The sequence below is a fragment of the Ambystoma mexicanum genome, chromosome 2q (assembly GCF_040938575.1).
Source record: "Ambystoma mexicanum isolate Mex_15411 chromosome 2q, UKY_AmexF1_1, whole genome shotgun sequence".
Classification (NCBI taxonomy): domain Eukaryota; kingdom Metazoa; phylum Chordata; class Amphibia; order Caudata; family Ambystomatidae; genus Ambystoma; species Ambystoma mexicanum.
Window position 1 is genome coordinate 530,144,540 of NC_090924.1, and position 24,981 is coordinate 530,169,520.

The 24,981-nt window shown below is 45.2% G+C and overlaps 1 protein-coding gene across 5 annotated transcripts in view; it reads right to left on the reverse strand.

Moving 5' to 3' along the window:
- ERI2 (ERI1 exoribonuclease family member 2) overlaps positions 1-24,981 on the reverse strand; it is a 282,343-nt gene that overhangs the window by 30,549 nt on the left and 226,813 nt on the right. For all 5 annotated transcript variants that reach the window (XM_069647653.1, XM_069647655.1, XM_069647657.1 and 2 more), the window contains one exon: positions 3,931-4,087. In XM_069647653.1, coding sequence (XP_069503754.1) covers positions 3,931-4,087 — 157 coding nt within the window. The remainder of the gene's footprint in view (positions 1-3,930; positions 4,088-24,981) is intronic.

A 24,981-nucleotide genomic window follows, 5' to 3' on the forward strand; every position in this document is an offset into this window, starting at 1 on the left:
GTTGGTCCCACCAACCCAAGGGAAGAAGTCATCCGTTACGAGCTTCTCTAGTCGATACGAAATTGGAGCTTCAGCACAGCAGCAGGGCTTCACCAGGCAGTTCAACGGTCCAGGAGGTTACAGCAAGCTTTTCTTCGTTTCTTTTGTCGGATGTTTCTTCCAGTGGTCTACTCTGCCTTCTGTTCAAGAGAACTTTCCTTTTATGTAGGTTTCTCCCATTCATACACAGTCTAGCTGTCACTCACACAGCAGGGGGGCTGTCCTGCAAGGACAGAAGGACAGCCAGCCAATCACCATTGGGTGCCTTCAGGTAACAAAGGAGACTAAGGACAAGTAGTTTCAGGCACCTTCCTTGCTTCCTGCCCTGCCAGACACACTGGAGCCAGAGGCGGGTTTCAGCACTCAAGCCTGTTAAAGGCAATATGAACAAAGGGGTTAAAACCTGGTTTGGCACTCAAAGTAAATTCCAAAAAAGACCTCACAAGCAAGAAATGGAGAAAAAAGACGACCGGGGCCATTTTGACAAAATTGGAACCCATATGATATATGATATGATTGTGCATAGGCGCTATATAAATAAACTGTTTCAAAGCGCTTCAAAGCAAGGGAGGGAACAAGGGAAGATACAATGCGATTCTTACAGGCAATGAACAGTAAAGATGTGAAATTAACTATCGTACTCGGCCTGACAGCATTTCAAATAGTGCAAGAGCTAAGACATAGATAAGGAAGGGAGGGGGAGAGTGGAAGGCAATGGAAACAGACTGGCGACTACCGTACTAGGCCTGGCGACATTTCTGGTAGAGCCGGAGAAAAACAAGATGTGAGGGAGAGGGGTGCAGAAAGGTAGGGGAGGAACAAAACAAACGACTATCATACTAGGCCTGACGACATTTCAGCTAGTGCTGGGCGGGGGGGGGGGGAATTCAGAAGAAAAAAATAAGGGGAGGGACGGGGAGACAGACGAGGTTGTCATCATCCTAGGTCCGGGGACAATTCTGATAGAGTAAGTGCATAGAAGAAAGTAAGGGGAGGAGATAGGAAAAGGGAGAAGGGAAAGGAGGAGAGAACAGAGTTAGCAGTCAAAAGAGGGGAGACGCAAGAGGGAAGAGTGAATACAATTGCAGAAGTCAGTAGTAACACAATGTTGCAAGCCAGGATACAAGATGCAGATGGGAACAGCATGATTCAGGGCCACCATGGGTACAAGAGCCAAAGGAAGTCCAGCATGAGAGTTGAGAATGGGTGATGCACCATGAATCAATGAAGTCCATAAAAGTCAAATGCAGCATTGGGCACAAGACTGATGGTGAAACCAGAATTTATCAGGATAGACTCCTGCAGAAGTAGGCTTGAGGGGGGTGGGAGGGGAGCAGGGTGGAAGAATCAAGCAAAACAGGCAACACCTGTGTGTGCGAATGGTGGGGGCACAAGGGAACATCACAGGGGGATGTGAGGGGGTGGGGATGGCCTGTGGGGACAGCGGGAGTAACACATGTTGGTGCATGCTTTTCTGCTGTCTGAGCAGGGGGTCGGGCCCTGGGTCCTCCAGGTCCAAACAGGATTTGCCCTTTTCTTCATCTGCCCTTTGCTTGGCGAGAGACGCCCTTGATCTAATAATTAAGAGCAGGAAGGAAGAGGCAGGGCTAAGAAGGTGGGTGCAGGACAAGGTGACCTAGATCCACTTGCACCTGCTCCCCATCTGCAAAGGAAAAAAGGCTGGAGGGCTCCTTAAGTAGGGAAAAAAAGAGCGGCAAGCAGGAAGGCACCAGGTGGGCAGGGCTTGTTAAGTGGTGAAAAAGAGTGGTAGGCAGGAAGGCACCAGGTGGGCGGGGCTTAGGTCAGGTGACCTAGATCTACTTGCATCTGCTCCCCATCATAAAAATGTTACATGAGTAAGTAGAAAAAGAGGCTACGAAGTAACCCCCCAGCACTCTGTGTAGGATGCGTGTGTTGGGTCTACAGAGAGAAAAAGGTAAGTAAAGTCAATTTCACTTTACTACTCTTGGAAACAGTAGTTTATCCAATAGAAGGTAATTAAACCTTATGAGAAATCTAAGAGACTTCTCTGTGGCACTGCACTGAAGGTGCTGTGCTTCACAATACAAAAGCAGACTTCAAAAGAGAATACAGAATCCAAATCGGACCAAAAAAACATGACTGAGAAAGAGGTCCCGCTCACTCCAAGATAACAAGTCCTAAAGTCCAGCAAAAGAGCTGGGGTCTCTAAGGTTGAAAGGAATTAGCACAGAAATGGGAATTCTCCATAACCCCCCCTTACACACCCTTCCATCTTATTTCCCTAGTGTACATCTCGCCACCTGTACACATGCCAATTACACATGGGTGGCTAGCAGCGGACTCGGCCAAGCCCTCATAACCTTCGATGGCCACTATGCACACAAGCACCTTTTAACTTTCCCATACTTTGGACCCTCTGAGGGCCTACAGCGTGTTGGGACCATACCCATGGTGAAAGGCACTATACAAATGACTAAATTAAAATGAAATACCACTTGATGTGAAAAATGGAAATCACTTTTTCTACAAGCTATCATGCAGCGCATCGAAGAAGTGCACTAGCAAACATTTGCATCTGTGCTTCACAAAAACAATGGTCACACACTCGTGAGACATACACTTTCACCTGTTGATGCTCAGCGAAATTTCGTTAACATTTTTGATCTGCCAGCCCCATGCATGTCCATCACAAGATGGCTTGTTTTCATGTCTTCCTTTGTAAAGAATTTCATACAGAAATTAAATTGGTCTCCAAAATTCAAATACATCAGGACAGGATATTACAAAGGATGACATCCAAACAACCCATCTAGCATCAAAAAGTTAAAATTTAGAAGTAGAAGGGGCATCATGCATGAAATTCAGTCTTGGGCTATACTCACTGGGACAACCCTCTGGGTGAGCGGACTACGCACCTCAACGTTACCCAACATTTCTCATATTTACATATACTCATTCATTTATATACTTTGTACTTTATCTGCACAATGTTAAGACTTTTTTCAAAAATATTTGTTATGAGGTTTTTTCCACAAACCTATCCCCGATTACCAGATGGTTCAAGGGTATTCGGGAAGCCAAAATAAACAAACTGATGTTTCTATCCAGAGTAGTGAACAGGACTACAAAGTCGCAATGACATTAACAAGAGGTGGGATTTCTTGTGCAGAGGTGGGGTTCAGTGGGTGGGATGTCAGACTGATTAAAGCAAATTAAACACAGTTGAACGTTCATCTAGTCGTATTGACCTCTTGTTCATGGCTACTCTGCATCTCTCCCCAGTCTGTTTTGCCATTTGAATCTTTTACAGTTGGATTGATTTTCTTTTTCTACATACGCAAAACATTAAAGCTGATTTACCACTGATCCATAACTAAAACGAGGATCTTGTGGTAAGAGTTCAGATAAAAAGGATGTGTTTAGAATACACCGGACAATCTAACATCTACCTTTGCCTGATGTAATGAGTTGCAAATTGTGTTTCTCCTAGTGAAGGGGTACATAAAATGATTGCAATAGTATAGATTTCGTTTTGACCGACCTATGTTAGTCTTTACTCAATGACGAAATTAAAGCACGCCAGTCTAGCCCTAACCTAGTTGGTGGTGAAGAACAATTCTATCGCAATCCAGGAACTGCACTCCTGGTCTCTGATGCAAGTGTCAATTTACCTTAGACCTGTCATGCCTCTAATTAGCCCTGCCTGTAACGGAGGTCCTCGCTTCTCTGCCCCCGACCCACAGCAGTTAGACAACTATCTTCATAAGAGAACATTTTTAAACATTTTCTGATCTGTACCAGCAGTCCACCAATGACCTCAACGTCACAATGGGTGGCAACATTTTGAAATTAATCAAATGAAACCACAGAGAACATAACAAATTAACAAAAGTAATAAGTGATTTTTACCTGACCAGGTAACAAACGTGCACAACTTGTCATCAAGAGACGGATTAATCAAGGCAGCTGAAAGGAAAACGATCTTTTTTTCAGTTTGAATTCTTTGAATCCAGTTGCAAAACTGTGACAAGCAAATCTTCAGAGGAATGCCTTCTTCCACTTGATCCTAGAAAAACCAACATTTTGTACAAAGATTATATTTTTCTAAATGTTTGTACTAGATTTCACTGTTCTAGAAAACCGTTCATGGATTGTATTAATTATAAGGCTATCCACAACTAAGTCAGGATTAGAGCTCTTCATGCCATATTTATTGGTGATTTGTAATGTGAACTATACAGCAGAAATTGTATTTCAAGGCGCATCAAGACAAGGCTGGGGAAAGGAAAAGGAAAAAAACAAACGTTCCTAAAAAGGTGAATTCCGAACATGCAAGTGCTATAAAAATTAGAATTGGTGAGATGGGGGAGGAAGGAAATCCAGGAAGGGTTGAAAAACAATAAAGAGTGTTCCTTCTAGGCCGTGAGGCGATTTAGATCGTGCAAGTGCTGAGGCATGAAAAGGGGGGTGAAAAAGAGCAAGTAGGTAAGCTGCATTGAGGAAAAAAACAGGCATGCAATTATGACAATCAGGTATGAATGACTGCAGACTGGAAAAGCTGCCCCTTGCGATTGAGGGGCTACATCAGGCAAGCAGACAAGCAGTTATGACAAGGCAGGGATGAATGAATGTAGACTGGAAAAGCTGCACCTCATGGAGCAAGGGGCTACATCAGGTGTATAGAAGTGGAATGGAAGCACGGTCCGGTAAAGCAGTGATTCAGTTCAAAAGTGGATCCAGACAGTGTAGGGCTGCAGGCATCAGCCACAAATGAACACAGCGCAAGGGCTCAAGTGAAAAGTGGGTGCACATTTTGGCTAACACTCACCACATGCTGACAGTGGCAACATCAAATAACACCACAAGGAAAACAGTGAAAACACAGTACAGGCTGTGAGAAGGTCAGATGCAAAATAAAACACAGCAAGATTTCAAAGTCAATCAGTGGTTGCAGGTAGGTGAAATGCAAAACACAGTAAGGGCTGTGCAAGTCACACCAGTGTATAGACAGCATACTTAAACCAAGAGCGAGCTTTCTTCCTTCGCATTTGAAAGACTCAACCAGCATCATTAATAAACGACAAAAATGGACATTGCAAGACAATTACATCTTGGCCACTCTTGACGCAAGAGCCCTATACACGTCAATAGCCCATAAATAGGCTCTCTCTCTACAATTGAGTACACCTTCAGGAAGAATCGGCTTCTCTTTTCCAACAAATTACTATGATCAAAGAAATGTTGCAATTGACATTGGACTACAGTATCTTTACTTTTAATAACGCATATTACCAACAGGTGAAAGGTGTGGCCATGGGCACAAGATACGCCCCAGTCCGGGCCAACCTATTTAAGGGGCTTTTTTTTTTTTTTAAGACCGGGTAGTCTATAAAGACCAAGACTATGCGACCAGGATCAAATTATGGACGCGGTACATAGATGTCTGTCATATGGGAAGGAACATCGGAACAACTACAAACATTTACGGAGAGAATCAATGCTAATGACTTTGGAATCGAATTTACAGGCACAAATAATCAGATTAACTTCCTAGATTTGACCATTCACGTTGATGGAACCCAATTGGAAACCTGGACATATAGGAAGGACACAGAAGTCAACTCTACACTGCACTTAAGCAGTTGTCACTTCAGGCCTAGCATTGAAAACATACCATATGGAGGGTATGTCAGAGCAAGAAGAAACTGCATGAAACAGGAAAGGTTTGAAAGGGAATGCCAGCTTGTAGAACAAAGTTTTCATCAAAGGGGATATCCCTCTAAAAAGTGCTATAACTGCATTCATAAAGGTCAACAAGATGGACAGAAAACAAACACTTATGCACCAGCAACAAGACAAACATCGAGACAACAACAAATCAGATTTATCACGAAATGCAGCAGTAATCGCTAAATTCTCAGGAGAGTACTTAATAAATATTGGCATATATTGCAATTAGATGTCCACAGTACGTCTCAGAGAAACCAACAATCACCTTCAAACGTGCAGAAACATTAAGAGCTAAAGTGAGCCCATCATTACTACCAGACATGAAGACCAATATGGACAATAACATGGCTCCCCATCAAGCCAGCTGGTTTCAGAAAATGCGGCACCTGCACCATGTGCAGGTACGCGCATGACAAAACAAGTATTTCACGACATGACTGGCAGGACTATTAAGATTAAACAAGGTATTCACTGCAGGACTACATTTGTCATATGGCATCATCTGCATTTAAAACAAACTATACATCAGCAGCCAAAGAGGGAGCTACGAACAAGGATTCAAGAACACCTGGCCAAAATTGGCAGCCAAGACCTGCAACTCCCATTGTCAAACCACTGGCAAAAAATGCATCAGATGGGTGACAAGTCCAGTATCAGGTTTATAGGTTTACAACAAGTGAACCTAGGCAAAAGAGGGGGAGACAGAGTTAAACTCCTCAGACAAGCAGAAGCTAGACTGATCTGTTATCTCAACAGAACAGTAATGGGATTGAACTCAGACAATGAAATGGTTTCCTTCCTCTAAGGAACACCATTCTAGGACACTTAATTAGTACTAAATCATGAGCTTACTTCCCGCCTGATCAGGCATTGTCCAAGTATTCGCCATCCACTCCATTCTATAGTTAACAATGTTTGATATGACAGGAACAATAGAAGCTTGTATATATGTAATACAATACATCAAGCATTCCAACAAACATGGTGCACCAATAGGGTATATTTCATTACATCTGCTGCACTTAGACGAGTAGTATAGCGTATTCCACTGTGCAATAATCTAGCAGAGACATGCTAAGAAAGCCAACTATAAGAATATGCACAATACGGAACCCCAGTCACATTTTGTGGATTATTGATACACAATTTGGAACCTCAGCCACTTTATTTGGGTTAGTAATACCAGTAACCAGCCACCTATCTTTAATAGCCTCAAATCTTAAGTTTGATCGAGATCTATAACAGGTAAAATTATCGTTGGGATAATTATCAGTACTTTCAATTTGTTAAAAGGGGACAAGGACTGCATTAGACAACACACAGCATACACCAACGTAGAAGTATTTCTAACATTAGTCACTGCAAAGAGCGAACGCTTGACTTTCTAACGTGGCGGCCGCCATTCATATACAGTAAGAATGCCGCCAGCAAGCGTGATGTTGCCATGACAACGTGGACCAACGAGTCAGGTTGACACAGCAACATTTACAATTAGGGAACATGGCACCAGCATTTCGCTGATTCGAGTATGTGGCCGAGGGATCTATCCCTGGTAATACGGTAAGAAACCATTCATGGAATACCATAGTATTCTGAAAATACGTTCAACAGTAGCACAATTAATGATTCATGCAAGAGCAGTGTTAGGGAGAATTCTCTGTAAGGCTAATTTCCCAAACCTAGTGAGTCCCCCAGCAGCTTTGCTGGATTTTTTGGGGTTTATTTTTTTCTCTCCTGCTAAGAGTGAGATTCTTTTGCTCCCACTCTTAGACATGATTTGAGGTGTTCCTTTAACTTTCCATGTGTTTTATGGGCTATGGGGTCATTTACTCCATAGGGTCTCATGTGTTTTTTGATGTGGGTTACACTGCACCCTCGGTGCCGTAACCCAGGGGTGTTGTAGCGACCCCCCCATCATAGACTCCATACCCTGGGACTGACTACTGTCTCCCAGGGCATGTAAAGTCACCATTGGCTTTGCTAGACCCAAATTATGAACAGAAACCAGTACAAACCATCATATTGTGGATGTACTGGTCATGGCAATTCGATTGCCCCGGGGTCTGTTGTTCGAGGGGGCACGTCTCCGTCCCCTCCTGATAGAGTTTTGGCTGGTGGCAGTGGATACTACTTTTTATATTCAACCGCGAATATATCTCTATGGGATTTTCCCATTGTTCGAGGCTACCAACTTTAATTATTTAATTCTTATAGCCTCGAACATACCGCCGGTTTATTTAATTAATATTAATTCACTGGTTGGTATTTTTTGCCAGAACTCGATTCTTAAATGGCGTTTGTGTTCTCTTCTGTGACTCCAACCCAAGTCAAGCCCTTGGTTCCACTTTTTGGCAGGCTTCTCCACAGAAGCCTCCAAAAATGGTGCCACTCTGTCTGGGTACCATAGGGGGTATGAGAGGGGGTTTAGGCACCCTGGACTGAGTTACCTTGGTAACTCAAGTCGCACTCTTGTGGGATTGGCCCAAGTGGTGAGCCGGCCGGCTCACCACTTAGCATGTTTGATTGACAGCTAGGCTGAGTGAATGGGGGTGTGCTGCATAAAAGCAGGGCTTTGGGGACTGGAACTTCAGAAGTCACCACAGGACCTAAGAATCCGAGGAGGGTTAAGCTGAGCGGACCTGCAACGACGACACCACCGGTGGAGCCCTGCTGAACAGTCTCACCACTTTTCCCGACGACTGAGGAGATCTCCAGTCCGGAGAGTCTTCTTCCTTTGACTGGTGGGGATAACCAGTTTTGCCTTCTTTTCACCTTCCTGGAGCATCTCATGGCCGCCTCGTCCGTGCCAAGCACCCCGGCAACCGGAATACCACGGCTTACCACTACCACGAAGAGAAGGGTAGTGCCTTTTAACCGGAGAACTCTGCGGCTGGTTTCTTCCCTGGCAGTGCAACAACCTTCATCTTTCCTCCACGGCGAGACCTCTTCTTCCTCTGGACGAAACACCGACTTGCACCTGCTGCCAGGAACAACTGCCCCCACTGAAGCTTCCAGCACACTAAAGGTACTGTGTCCCGCCTGGCTTCCCTTGCGACAGATCGTTCAGGGTGACAGTAAAGCCTCGACTTTCTAACCTGGGCTAGCCTGGGACAACCTAGCTAACTTTTCCTGACTTGAATTTCATCCTTTTTGTGCGAACTATCTACAAGACTCTTTGGGCATAACCCCACTGTGTGAACCTGGACCCCTTCTGTTTGCTCTCTCCAAGAGTGGGCCTTGCAATTGACTTCCTTGCTCTTCAGTAGAACTCTGGTCATCCTGCCTTAGTGTGGTTCTTTGCAAAAGTATTGAAACTTGTGTGCTTCCTTAACCCTGCCTTTTTCCTCCCTTTCTTTACAACTTATTAGTGTCATCTTAAGTTAAGCGCTCACCTCTGTCAGAATATATATGATAGTGACTGTGCTAATTTACTCACCCTCGTTTGTGCTGGTGTAAATTATAAGTGTGTTTTTAAATAAATTATATACCTTTACACCAAAGCTCTGGTCAGTGTTTGTTTGTGCTACTGTGTCTCTGTACCTATTGTGCATACTGCCTAACTCTTCTTGAGGGAAGTCTGACTGCTCAGCCACAGCTACCAAGTGAATCTGTGTGGTACAGACTGCTACCAAGTGGGTTTACTGCCAAACACCTGTAGTCTTAAATATTTTGCAGTGGTCCCTAAGGGAACTGCACAGGTTTCTGCCTAACAAGCAGTATTTACAATATGCTCGGGCAAACACCATACAAGAGCAATCTTTAACACAAATATATTTCATGCTTGTAATAAGTTCACCCGCAACATATGCTGAACGGAAGGTACTGTGTGTGCCTTATCGAAGTTATTCTTAAATAACAATGTGCACAAGTCCAGCGTTTACAACATGCTTGGCTTAGCAATAATTAAGAAGGAATAAACGCGAATGAGGCTTTTTTTTAACTTTTGTTAAAAAAGCCCTGAAGACTGCCATCACTATCTGAGCGGTCTTGGGAAGCATGAATATTTGGGCAGATGTGTATAACTTAACGAAGGATCTAGGATTCTAAGCACCAACCCGTTGTTCTTTTAGTGCAACACTTATAATCTAATGGCTATAAAATGAGACTAACATTGATAATACGCTTAAGCACTAGGACTATATGGCAGGCAGATGCACTTTTGGCATTACGTGGGAACTAATTGAGAAGTAATGTGGCTAGATATTAGATTTTCCGGGTTACCAATATGTTTAGCTCCACTAAAGCATGCATCTTTACATTTTCAATTCTAGCTGCACGGGGATCAAACCCTGCACCGGAATTTATGAATTCCCACTCACAGCCAATCATGGATGGTAAGCACAGTATAATTTGGTTCCAGACAGTGCTCCAACACAAACTGAGGTATCAGAATAGTACACAGAAACCGGGGATATACCGAACTGATTATGTCTTATGTTTTTCTCTCCATTCACTCTTCATCCCCAACAATCCTCCCCACAACCCCAAACTAACTTTGTCGATTTTTGATTTTTCTTTGGCACAATATTTACATTTGACTTTGATGATCATATATGTTTCTTTTTTCTCATATACATGTATTGTATCTGCAAAATACATATGAATTATTCACTGTTAAGTTTTTTTACCATGCCCTGATTTGAGAAAGGCTTGAATAAGCCGAAACACGCGTCATCATTACGGAAGCCTTTAATGGATAATTAAAGAGTCTAAGTTGCTATAATTTGGCGCAGGTCTACGGGAGGAGTCTTTCAGTGTATAGGGTGGTTGCAAGTAACTATAGTGATAAGTGGGGAGGCTGAAGGAGAACACAGCGCAGGGATGGGGGGAGGGGAAGCACGAACGAGAGAAGCGACGCAGGAAGGGAGTAATCTGAGGAAGGTCAATTCCAGAGGTAGCAGGAAGGATAATGCGACGCAGCACAGGGAAAGTTAAACCAAGGTTCAAGAAAGGGGAAATGAGCAAAGTGCAGGACTGTGAATTACAGGGAAGATGCAATAGGTAAAGAAATATATTGGCAAGCCACATCGGAGGGTGAGAAGGCTACCACAGGTGTGCAGCCATTCTGGGAGGGCGGGGACGAAGATTGGTAATTTTATGTTTAGGAGTTGTGTCCCCCACTGTCCCCCCCCCCCCCATCTCCCCCTCTCCATTCCCCCATCCCTTCCCCTCTCCCCTTCTCCCTTCTCCTCTCCGCCTCCTTTTAAAAAGCATCATAATCCGAAACAGATTGAATAAGAAAGACACTGATGATGGAGGGCAGGGTTTGGAAAGGCGCATTGTAAGGTGTTATCTTTGCCAGCTCAGGAGCTCAACATTTCAGCAGCTTAACCAAGAGTAAAATGAAAGGGGCACTAATGCGTGTTCCTCTTTGGAGACATTTACCGAATGAGTACTATGGTAGGCCACACTTCACTAGTATTCCTAGTAGGTTTTAAAGGTGAAACAAAAAATAAAAATAAAATAGGTTGGGAGTAATAACGGCCTCCCATTAACGTTAATTTTTATATACCAGTTCATTGTTTTTAAGAGGAATACAAAAATTCTCCATCTTTAATTACGTCAGTCCTTGTCTTATATTATTTACATACATTGTAAACCGTTTTTTGTACAGGAAGACAAGAATTCTCAAAGCAAAATAAGTTTGCTCCTAACAATATGGCCTGTTCGCTGGATGCAGAGAATCTTCCCATTCCAGGGTTGTTCGGAAACAACTTCCTCCTCAGCCTCCACTACTATGAGTAAGCACATCAACACCACCAATCCCCAATGATCACAGACCACAGGCGAGGACTTAATATAGGTACACAGTGTACAGTGGCTCATTATCATACATTTTGCTCCCATGAGCCATCTTTCGTATCCAGCAATCTCAGGACATCGTAGCCACACCGGCAACTGTCCAGAGACGCTGGTGTTGGGGGAGTTTTCCTAAGGTCCACTGTGAGGCAAGCCTATAAATCTATCCCAATGGTGTGTAGATCCCCACCCCCTCCAACTCTTAATACCAGTCTGTACCACTGATGGAACCTTGCGCTGGAGTGGCAGAGCAGTGAGGCTTATAAGAGGAAGATGTGAGCTGTAGGCAAGTACACTGAACCTAGTTAGTAATGCAATTCAAAGAAACACTTACACATAAATGTATATTAAAATATAGATTCATTATATGTACACAAGATACGCCTTTAAACACTTCGTAGACTGAACCAAAACACAGAGGTATATTTTAAAGGCCACTGCTTAGTTTGTAGATGCTTGCGGTTAAAATTGTTAAAGCTTTTGACACTAATGACAGTTCTACCGTACTATCAGTAATAACACGCACTGGTACACAAAGGATATATACGGTAGTTTTATTTAGTTAGCAAAACCACATAAGATAATTACTTTTAGGAAGGAAAACAGTTGGTTAGTGTAATACTAGAAAGACTTAAGGTTATAGAGGCAGTTTCTCTGCACAGCCAAGAACGCAACACTATATAAAAGGCAGTTTGTTTAGGCTCAAAGTTAGCAGAATACATAAATTCCTGTGGATACTTGCTAGTCTCTAATCCTTTTGATTCAGGAAGATTAACAGGGTCTCCAGCGTTGGTTTTAAAGGACTCGGTAAAGGGACACAAGCAGCAGGTTGGATAGGAGTTAAGGGTGGCGAGAGGGCACCCTGGACATCTCTGCGTCCGCTCCAATACTCTGGAGCGACTTCTCGGATTAAGGTAAGCAATACCTTTTTCCCCCCCCACAGTACCTTAGGTTTGAACAAATGTTTGTGGCTGAGCTCTCCTCAATGTGGAAGCGCTGGACCGGTCCTCTGGATTCCTTGGTCTGGTGTTGAAAGGCAGGTCAATGGACGGGATCTCTCAGCAGCAGTCTCGAGCGAGGACCTCTGGCACGGATGTCTTCGGTTATTCTGGACCTTCTGCAGTTTTGGCACCTTTTCTTCAGCATCAAAGGACACGATTTGCCTGGTCAACCTTTGATTCCTGGAGTCTTGGATGAGCCCAAGTGTGTCTCTGGAGGTTCACCCGAATCTCAAAAACGTGGACATATTCAGCCTTTCAAAGAAGATGCACTTCAATTGGGTTGGAGGTCGCCTGTTATTTGGGTTCTGCAGCTCTGGAGAGGCACAGCACCTCAGGAGAGGGCTCAGATTGGAGTTAAGTCTAGGGACTGGTTATTCCCACCACGCAAAGGGAAGGAGTCGACCTCTTCGGAATTCCTCTGTTGCATGGAGAATGGCGTCAGGGCAGCAGTGATCGCTTCAAGGGGTTGCAAAGGGTCTGCAGGCATCGCTGATCATCTTCTTCGATTACTTCAGGTTACAGTGGTTGACTTGCCTTTCACCTCAGGAACCTCACCTTTCATTCAGTTTCAGCACAAACTCCTCTGCAATCTCTCAGCAGTTTACAGAAAAGGGCGGGTGGCTGTCCAATCAGGAAAGCTAGACCCCCAGTGGGAGCTGGGTCCATTCAGGCACTCAGGCAGACAAAGAGCAGGGGAGTGAATAACTCCTCCCCCACTTCCTGCCTGCCCAGACACACTGGAGCCTAAGCTGGGACACCCAAGGGTTCCCGGCAAAAGTCAAAACACTCACACAGACCTCCCCCTCCCAGAATGGTAGATGCAGAGTTAAATAAGAACCACCATGTGAGAAAAGGCGAAGAAAGAAGCTCCCGAGTTAATACTTAGGTGCCCCTATTGTGCACACCCGGGACTGTGAATACAGTGTGCGGTTAAAAATAGTACAATAGTTGGTAGAACATGTCCACTGCCACCAGCCATAACTAGAAGGTTGTCCATGTGACTACAAAGTCACAGGAGCAGAGATAAGCGGGATATTAAGTATCCCTTTGGCACTCCAAACAAGGTGGTGTGGGCCAATTTTTATATCCTGCTTCACCCACCTCCTGGCACATCTGTGTAGATTCATCCTGTGTGGCTGTGATCGCATAGGATGCGCAGCACATGCTGATGCAGCAGCATGGAATGTTATGGCTTGAGCTTGGTTCCGCCCAGAGAGGTTAGAAAGAGACCGAGACATGAAGCCTGGGTGGTGGGAGCCAGTGGGCTCTCCCTGTAATATTCAATATCCTGCCTACCATCTCCTCTACCGGTTGTTCCTGATGTAACCTGTAAACGTGCGACCCAATAAAGTAACTTAAGGACTTCCTACAAAGATGTATTCTGAACTTGCTTTGTAATACCAATCTCTCAGAATACAAGGTTTTTGGAGCGATGTAAAGTATCTCTATCCTTAAGAACTGTAGAAATTAAGGATAAAGTAAGAATCTCAAAGGAGAACCCAAAGCGTTCCCAGCAACACTGCCCTTAAGGAGCTGTGTGCTGTGTTAGGCAGAAACCTGTGCAGTTCCCTTTGGGAACACTGCAAAAGATTTAGGACTACAGGTGTTAGCAGTAAACCCACTTGGTAGCAGTCTGTACCACCCAGATTTACCTGGTAGCTGTGGCTGAGCAGTCAGACTTCCCTCAAGAAGAGTTAGGCAGTATGCAAAGTATACACAATAGGCACTCAGATACAATAATACAAGCAAACACTGACCAGAGCTTTGGTATCAAAGTATATAATTATTTATTTAAAAACGCACTGTTTGAAACACTCCAGCACTCTTATTGTAAAACACTCTAAACACAGTGACTATATAATATATACAACCCTTATTCCTTATCAGATAAGTCTTAGTTAACACCACTTATTTCCAAACAGAGGTGAGCGCTTAACTATAGATGGCACTCCAATAAGTTCATGAAGAAGGGAGGGAAAAAGACAGGACATGGAACGATACACCACTCTAAGATTTTGGAACACTATTAGCAAGGCAGAAGAGCAAAAGTCACTTGTGAGCCAAAGTCCATAGGCTGGGCCCACTCAGAGAGAGCAGAGCACAAATGCGCCCAAGATCACAGTTACACTATGCTTAGAAAGTCTTGCAGAGAGTTCGAAAAGAGTAGAGAGGCTCAGAAAAGTTTAGCCAGGGTGTCCCAGGCTAACCCAGGTTCGAAAAGCTGGGGGCTAAATCTACCCCGTACAGTCGGTGGCAAGAGAAGCCAGGCGGGACACGGTACCTTAAGTGGGAAGGATCCTCCAGCGGTGGCAGTTGTTCCTGGCAGCGGGTGCAAGTCTCGTCGTCGTCCAGGGGAAGAGAAGATCTCGACTTGGAGGAAAGCTGAAGGTCGTTGCACTGCCGGGGAAGAAACCAGCCGCGGAGTTTTACGGTTAAAGGTATTATCCTTTATTTCGCGGTCGTGGTAAAACGTGGTATTTCGGTTGCCGGGGTGCTTGGCACAGGCAAGGCGGCCGAGATGCGTCGGGAAGGCGAAAAGACGGTGAAACTGGTTATCCCCACCAGTCAAAGGAAGAATACTCTCCGGCGGGAGATCTCCTCTGTCGTTGGGAAAAGTGGTGAGACGGTCCAGCAGGGCTCCACCGGTGATGTTGTCGTGGCAGGTCGGCTCAGCTTCTCCCTCGTCGGATTCTTCGGTCCTGTGGTGACTTCTGAAGTTCCAGTCTCCAAAGCCCTGCTTTTATGCAGAAAACCACCATTCACTCAGCCTAGCTGTCACTCAAACATGCTAAGTGGTGAGCTGGCCAGCTCACCACTTGGGCCAATCAGGACGGAGTGCGAGTTGAGTTGCCTAGGCAACTCAGTCCACGGTGCCTAAATCCCTCTCTACCCCTCCTAAGTACCCCAGACAGAGTGGCACCACTTTGGAGGGCTTCTGTGGAGAAGCCCGCCAAAAAGTGGAACAAAGGGCTCGACTTGGGTTGGAGTCACAGAAGAGGACACAAACGCCATTTTAGAACCGAGTTTTGGCAAAAAATACCAACCGGAGAATTAATAATAATTAAATAAACTGGCGGTATGTTCGAGGCTATCGTAATTAAATAAATAAAGATAGCCTCGAACAATGGGAAAATCCCATAGAGAAATATTTGCGGTTGAATATAAAAAGTAGTATCCACTGCCACCAGCCAATACTCGATCAGGGGGGATGGAGACGTGCCCCCTCGACTAACAGACCCCGGGGCAATCAAATTGCCCCAGCCAGTACGTCCACAATATGATGGTCTGTACTGGTTCTGTTCAGAATTTAAGACTAGTAAAGTCAATGGTGACTTTACCTGCCCTGGGAGACAGTCAGTCCCAGGGTATGGAATCTATTCTGGGGGGGTCACTATGACACCCCTGTGTTACTGCACCGAGGGTGCTGTGTAACACATCACAAAACACATGAAGCCCTATGGAGTAAAAGACCCCATAGCCCATTAAACATATCTAGAGTCAAAGAAACACACCCAAATCATGCCCAAGAGTGAGGGTAAAAGTCTCACTCTTGGCAGGAGAAAAAAATAAACCCCAAAAATCCAGCAAAGCTGCTGGGGGACTCACTAGGTTAGGAAATTCAGCCTAAATAGAGAATTCTCCCCAACATGCTGAAAAAGTAAAAGGCAGATACCGTAAAAAATAAAAAATAAAAATGATATGGAGGAAAGTAGACTCCATAGAATAAGTTAAACAGAACAGAGTTAAAAAAGGAACAGCCCATAAGAATGAATGAGCGGAAAAAGGCTCCACTCATTCAGGATATAAAGAACAAGTGCTGGGGGGATGGGATGAAGCATACAAATGATAAAATCTCCCCAACAGCTGGTACCCTGAAAGAGCAGAATGAGTGAAGGGCAATAGTTGAGATGTAGGAGCAGCCAGCTCTCTATAGGCATCTTCTTGGTCGTTACACCAAACAAATCCTTAACCAACCTCCTTTTGTGGGGGTACACTGCAACCACCCTCCAATAGCAATGTTCCTCTTGGCTATCAACAAAGCAATACCCAAAAATCTACAGTAACGTTATAGTGCCTCACAAGTTAAGCCTAACAAATACACTTCAGGGCTTAATGGTACATTCCAATTAGTGATATAGCCAAGAGTATTCCAAACACTTGTCCAGTATGTTGCAACTCTAGGGAAGTTGCATGAAATGTGCAGAACGTCAGTATCTAATGTCTCATACAGTGGGCATGCTCCAAGTGAAGACGGGTCATATTTTTTTAACCTTTAGCGGTGTAACATATGCTTGATGTATATATTTAAAATGTAGTAGTTTGTGTTTATAATTCATGGAGACAGATCTGGTTTGAAACCAACTGCAACTCCAGTACTCATGACTACTACTGTGTCCCATTGTATTTTCCCCAATTCATTTTAGCTTTCATTTTTTCCCGTTTCGCCAGCCCTGCAGTATGGAGTGCAGTAATGACGTGTCGCAGTTCTTCGTGGTTTAAGAGAAATTTAAGAGAAATGACATCTCATCCGAAGGTTGAGGGAGTTGTGGACAAGTATCCAGCAGCGCACCCACCTCCACTTTAACCCTATAATACATTTGTTGCTTAAAAGCAAGCCTCCCATACTTCTACAATCAGCTAGAGAGAAAGTCACCAGCTGGAAACCAGTCCCCTTATCTTGCATATGCCAATTGCAGCCATATCCCTATACAGTCCAGAGTCTAATGTACTATCCAGCCACTTGATTTGATTAAATGCAACGTCTGGTGTTAAGGGCCTCGGAAGGTCATATCTCTTGTGTAGCAGGCGTATTGCAGCTAGAGCCGTATGTACCACGTTTAACTTATGTCTCTGCTTGCACTATTTTCCCCACAACCCAGCAGCAAGTCTGTATGGGGATACTAAGGCTCATTCCTGTGCGACCTGCTGCGCATAAGGTGCTGTGCCACACCAATAATTAAGATGGCTCGTCTGGGTGAACAGAGAATACATTTAAAAATCCGGCACCGCCAGACCATTCTTCAAGTGGGCGAGTGTTCTCTTTCCCCAATACTCATTTATGTGCCCAAACAAACCTGCCTACCATTGAGCGTATTCTTTCAAAATATATTTCGGGTAGCTCACTAGGAACATTGAGAAATATATATAGAAATTTTGGAAGAATTACCATCTTTATAATGGATGTATGAGCAATAAGAGATAACGGAATTCTATTCTAGCGATCCAGCTGAGCCTCAGCAGATTCAACTGCTACAAAATTATGGTCAACATAAAGTGTTGACGTCTGTATATGATAGGTTATTCATAACGCGCTTAATACCCAGAAGTTTCTAAGCGCGTACCTGGGGATCTAACCAGTGTTGCTCCATGTCGTTTTACTTCCAAGGCGAGCACATTGCCCCTGAGCTATCCTCCTGAGACACTATCTTCTATCCTGCTATCCTCTAGATACACGTACACACAGGTACTTAACCTGGTCTGGGCACCATCTAAACCCCCAGCCAGTTTGTACTGGCGTCGTCAGAGGTGTGAGAGGAAGCAATTCCACTTTGTCCAATGTATCCGTAACCCTGAATATTTCTATAACTATGTAGACAATGGGATTAATATCGACTGGGTCCGAGACGTCGATTAGAAGGTCATCCGCATACGAGACCAGCACCCGCTGCATATATAAGGTAAAACCTCTGAATATGAGAAATGGCTCCACAGCTAACCAGAACAGACAAGTGACATCCCTGCCTCGTACATCTGTATAGTTCAAAGAAGCTGGATGTCATACCATTTATGAGCAGATTGGCCAGGAGTTTATCGTACAGTAGGCACCTATACCCATTTGCCACAGAACGGTAACAAGAAAGGCCCAATTTAGGGAGTCGAAAGCTTTCTCTGCATCTAATAGCATTTCTGCAGCCCGTGGCCCTGGTTCATTTGAGGTTGAATAACAAACAGGCGTTGTAGATTATGCTGCATGGATCTCCCCAGAATAAATCTGCATTGATCGGGTAGGACCAATTTACTCATTATGGGGGACGATCTGTTGGCTATTATTTTGTCCAAATGTAATAAAGAGAAGAACAAGTTACTTACCAACTGGTAACGTTCTTTCGATTGGATGTTCCTCCAACGTATTCCTCATCTTAGATGTATTCTATCCAGCTTTAGCTGCTTCGGAAAAATTTTCAGTAGAGGGCGCCGTGCGTCGCGTCGATGGCCCCTCGAAAGCCTCCGTCGAGGGTGACGTCATCGGGTGTATAAGTAGCACGTGCAGCGCCCGTTGGCCTCAGTTCTGTTTTTCCAACCTTCTTTATTGATTTCTCATTGTGTAGACTGTGCCGGCAGACAGGTATTTGCCTTGCGAGAGTTAGAGTGGCAATAACCCAGAAAAATCTACAGAGGGGTAGGTTGGAAGGGCGATGAGGAATACATTGGAGGAACATCCAATCGAAAGAACGTTACCAGTTGCTAAGTAACTTGTTCGAGTGGATTGTGTCCTCCAACGTATTCCTCATCTTAGATGGACTCCCAAAGCAGTATGAACAATTTCTCTGGAGGAGGGGTTAGATTTTTGGATACCCCTAGATGGCTGAATATAGTACTGCTTTACCAAAATTCAGCTCCTTAGACTGGGAAGCATCCAGGCTGTAGAATTTTGAAAAAGTATGCAGCAAGGACCAAGTTGCTGCTTCAGAAATGGACCTTATAGGAACACCTCTTTGTAGGGCCGTCGAAGAGGCGATGCCTATGGTGGAATGAGCCCTTAAACCTTCTGGTGGGTCTTTTTGTGCTAATCTGTCGCATTCTAAAATACAAAGCACAATCCAGCGTGATAATGTTTGTTTTGTCAGTGACTGACCCAATCTTTTTCCTGTGTAGCCAATAAACAGTTGATTGTCCACTCTAAGCTTAGAAAGCCTAGAAATGTAAAAGCTTAAAGCTCTTTTCGGATCCAACCTGTGTAACCTTTCTTCCTCTTTACTAGGATGAGGTGGAGGATAGCATGCGGGTAAAACAATTCTGACTTATATGAAAATCGGATACCACTTTTGGCAAAAATGAGGGTTTAACCTTCAACACAATTCTGTCCTTATGTAACACAGTATAGGGTGGCCTAGAAGACAGTGCCTGCAATTCGCTCACTCTTCTTGCAGATGTTAAAGCAACTAGTAAAGCAGTTTTCCATGTCAGTAATTTTAATGGTTAAGTTTACAAAGGTTCAAAAGGAGCACACATTAAGAATTTTAGTACCAGATTGAGATCCTAAACTGGCACTTGAAATGGATAAGGAGGAAACATTAGTGAGTTCTTTTAGGAATTGCACTATCAGAGGAATTTTGAAATGGGAGCATTCTTCCGACGAGCGCTTGAAGATGTAAAGCGCCGCAAGATGACCTTTAATGGTTCCAGCATTTAGACATCTATGTGCTAGGGTCAGGAGGAAGGACAGTACTTCCGGAATAGAACATAGAAAAGGATTGACATTCTTTTCTCTGCACCAGTTGCAAAACTTTTTCCAACGGCAACGGTATAGACACTGTTGCTGGCCTTCTTGCCGAAAGCAACACCTCCATGACGTCATCTGGAAGGTTCCAATCCTTGTAACTCAGCCTTTCAGATACCAAGCGTGAAGGTTGAGCGTTTTGACCTCTGGATGGAGAACCCGACCCTCCATTTGAGAGAGAAGGTTCTCTCTGAGGGAGACGTACTGGAGGACAGATGGACATGTCTAGACGGTCTGGGTACCACGTTCTCATGGCCCAATTCAGGGCAATTAGGATCATGTGGTTCCCGAAGCGTCTCAGTCTCCCGATGACCTGAGAAATGACGGGAAACGGAGGGAACGCGTACAATAGTGGGAAAGTCCACTCCACTACGAATGCGTCCCCCAGGGCTCCTCTCGGGGGAAATTCCCTTGAGCAATACCTTTCGCACTTCCGGTTGATTCCGGTCGCAAATAGGTCCACTTGAGGGGTTCCCCAAAGGGCAAAGATCTCTTGAATGACTTCCTGAGCCAGTTCCCATTCGTGGGACACCGTGCTCTGCCTGCTCAGAGCGTCTGCTGCCATATTCTCTTCCACGGCTAGGTGAACTGCCGTTAAAGAAATTCCTTCTTGGATTGCCCAATACCAGAGCTGCATTGCCTCTCTGCAAAGAGGTAGTGACCCTACACCACCTATTTTGTTTAGATAATGACGGAAAACAGTGGCCATGCATTATCAGGACATTTTTTCCCTTGACAGATGGCAGGAAAGCTTTCAGCGCTAGTTTGATTGCTCTCAGCTCCAGAAGGTTGATGTGTAGTTTGGACTTCGATGGAGACCAACGACCTCTGATGGTCAGATCGTTGGCATGAGATGCCCACCCCTTGAGTGAGGCGTCCATCACTACTGTGATCTCCGGCCATGGTTGCCAAAAAAGTTCTCCCTTCAGGATATTCTCTGAACAAGTCCACCACAGAAGATCTTGACGAACCTTGTTCGGAATTTGGAGAAGATCTGTCATTCGACCTGAACTGGGACCACTGAGTCGTTAGAGCCCATTGAAAGGATCTCATTCTCAGACGTGCCTCTGGCACCAGAAAGATGCAGAATGCCATGAGGCCGAGTAACCTTAAGAAGGCGCAGGCCTAAAGATTTTGGGCATTTTGGAATTTGGAAACCATCTGAAGAATGTCTTGAGCCCTCGACCTGGGAGGCGAGCTCTTTCCCAAGGATGTGTCTAATACAGCTTCTATATATATTGGAGCCGTTGAGAAGGTGTAATTTGTGACTGCTTGAAATTGAGGGAGAAGCAGAGTCTGTGGAGGAAGTGGCAGGTGACTTTCAGGTGATCTAGTGCCCGTTTGGCAGAACGTGCTCTGATCAGCCAATCGTCCAGGTAGGGGTAGACGTGAATCCCCCTCTCCTGAGGAGCACTGCCACCACTACCATCAGTTTGGTGAAGACCCTCGGGGCGGAGGTCAATCCGAATGGCAGGACTCGAAACGGATAGTGTGAATTGCCAACTACGAACCTCAGGTATTTTCTGTGCGTGAGATGAATCGGCACATGAAAATAAGCATCCTGGAGGTCCAATGAAACAAACCAATCCTGGAGTTGAAGGGCCTGAAGGATCTGAGAAAGGGTAACCATCTTGAACTTGTCCTTCCTGTGGAACTTGTTCAAGTTTAAGTCCAGGATGGGTCTCAGTCCTCCGTCCTTTTTGGGGATAAAGAAAATATGGGGAGTACCATCCCCTGTTCCTCTCCGCTGCAGGTACCGATTCTATAGCACCTTTCTCCAGCAGGGTTAAAACTTCCTGCTGTAGGAGCGGGTCAGAAAACTTCAAAGGGTGTCTCCTTGGTGGATTGCTTTGCGGTTGCGTTAGAAAAGGAAGGCAGTAACCTTGGGCTATTATTTCAAGAGCCCAAACATGAAGTAATTGCTCGCCATTCTTGCAGATGCTGTGACAGCCGGCCACCTACAGGTGTCTTGTGATGCAAGTCCTCAAAGTGGTTTTGAGGCGGTTGCTGCAGCCACTGATGGCAGAGAGGCTGTAGCTGGAGCTGGCTTTGCACGTTTTCATCGTCCACCGCGAGTGGCCTTTCTCTGCCCCTTTGACTGGCCATTCCTCTCGCCTTTCCATATGAGGAGTAGTAACGATAGGATCGTTCCCTCCAAGATTGACCTGGTGCACGAAAAGGCTGAGGTTGCCTGATGGCAGCTCCCAAAGACTTGGCAGCTGCTTTTGAGGTCTGCAACCTCTCAAGGCGGTCGTCAGCCTTGCTGCCAAAAAGGTGAGACCCGTCAAAGGACATGTTCAGGAGACGGTTCTGCACGTCTGGTGCAAAACCAGACTTCTGTAACCATGCAAATCTGCGCTATCTACAGTGTCCAATCCAGATTCAAGGGATTCCTGCATAGCCTCCTTTCCATCTCTAACGATGGCAAGAAATCCTTCCCTTTCGTCCCCTTCTGGTATGTGCTCCGCCGCCATCGCAATGCACTCCCACAGAGTTTACGAAAACTTTGCCAAGGCACATGTGGAGTTGGCTGATTTTAACGCCATAATCCCAGCTGAAAATATCTTCCGTGCCCAGCCATCCACATGCTTATCGTCCCTGTCCGGAGGGATAGAAGGGTACGCCAGTTTGTTAGAAGCTGTGGCTGTCTGTATGACAAAACTCTCGGGAGTGGGATGTTTAGACAGATAGCTGGGGTCACTACTGGCAGGGCGGTATTTTGAAGTAAGGGATTTATTCACTGGCGGAATAGAATCCGGAGTCTCCCAATTTTTGGCCATCCTATTTTGCAAGGCTACGTCAAAAGGTAGTATTGGGTCTTCAGTAGGACCATGATCCAATATGTCTGTTAGATCAGCTTGGATGAATTGGGCTGGGGGTCTGGCCCATCCTAAATAATCTATTACCTTTGTCATTAGCTGACGTATGACGGACTGGCATGTTCTCCTGGTTCCGGCCTACCAAAGTCATTTTCAGGAGATGCATCAATACCACTCGCATTGTGCAGTGATTCAACCAAATCCCTCATCCTGCTTTCTTCTGAAATCAGGCATTCTGGGACATTTGCGGTGCCATATTCTAGCCCAAAAGGTACATTGTCCTCATCAGATTTTTCCTGTTCCTCAAAAATTGAGGTCAGGGACTTGAAAAACTCCTTCCTAGGAAGAGGTTTGTAAACCTTTTCTGGGAGAGGTGGAGGAGGAGTACTAATGGGTCCTGAAGGCATTACAGGTCTTGTACCCTTCCCTTTCCTTTTTCTGGCAGATTTTGCCGAACTGGAAGGTTTCGGCTTCGGGGGTCAACGGCGACAGAGGCGTCAGCGTAATACCAGTCTTCAACTGCGCCGGCTTCAAGGGCGTCGAGGCGCTCTTCGAAGACTTGCCCTTCGAGGTGTGTTCGGTCTCGGACGGCGTCGGTGACCTCGAGCGGTCGACTTGACTCGAGCAGCTTTTCTCGCTCGGAGTCCTGGAAGGTTGTCTATCCTTCGTCTTTCTATCACCCGGGCTCGAGGGCGCACAAGTGTCGGAGCAATGACGCTCCCGGCCGGCTTCCGAGGAAGGCGCGGACCGAGGCTTCGCTTTCTCAAGTACCTCCATCATTTTGACCCTGAATGCTTCCCATTCTTCGGATGATGAATGTTTAGTAGGACATTTCATCCTTTTTGGGGATTCGTCTGAGGACGAGGTGGAGGGGGACCTGTGGCGTCGTTTCTTCGATTTTTTCGTCGAAGACGACGAGCGATAGGAATCGCTTCGGGATCCAGACCGATGTCTTTCGCGTCGAGGAGATTTCTCCTCACGGTACCTCGACTCGACGCTCGAGGCTTTACGGTCGGATTTACGATCTACCTGAAGTTTTCCCCTCCTCTCCCGCAAGGCCTTCCCTGTCATCGCCTGACACTTCGTACAGGCCTCCATGTCGTGGCCTTCTCCGAGGCACCACACTCTGTGCTTGTCTGTAATCGACATTTTTAAACCGCACGACTTGCACTTTTTGAAACCCGATCTCAGGGTCGTGGTCGATGACGAGGACATATTCATCATTTATTATTTCTTCACAGAACTTGAGGCGCGCCGAATCTCCGAAGCAACGTATACTGCGGAAAAAACCGAACTGTGGCCAACGGGAACCGTGCATGCTACTTGTACGCCTGATGACGTCACCCTCATTGGAGGTCTTCGAGGGACCATCGATGCACGGCGCACTCTGGCGAGAAAATTTTTCTGAAGCAGCTAAAGCTGGATGGAATACATTTAAGATGCGGAATACGTTGGAGGACAATCCACTCGAAGGGTCTGTACTAGAAGCAAAGTCGCTCATCTTTCCCCAGTTTAGGAGAATAGTATTCCTCACTGTAGGAGGTAGGGCTGGTCTATTCAGCGCTTCCTGATATACCTTCAACAGCAAGGGGGGCCAGCGACGTTCCTTGTAGTAATCAAATCCCATTGGGGCCAGGGGCCTTGCCACTCATCAGATCATATGCCTCCCCCCGTTATTCATCTAATTTGGCATCTGCAAAATGTCATGATCAAGCTAAACTCTACATTCCACTGTCAATTCTTTCTTTCCCAGATCAATATTAGGGTTACATGGCTCAGACGAACCGATTTCAGCAATCAGCGTTTTATTGGTGACTTAATCAAAACAGACCACCACTGGGCTAGGTTTAGGTCCACTTTTTGACTAGATCACATGAGTTCTAAAATCCTATTTTTCAAGCTTTCAAATGGTGCTGCTAATGAAGGACACTGGCACCACTACCAACTCTGTATTACAATTACAGAGTTTCCAATTGACTAATTAGTATAGCTCATACTCAAAATACATAGTTTGTAGCCGCCAAATGGAAAAAGGCCTACCAAGCAATGTATGTACTTCGATTTGATGTTTCACTCTTAAAATGATCTTTTGTCAAAAGTGCTTGTAGAT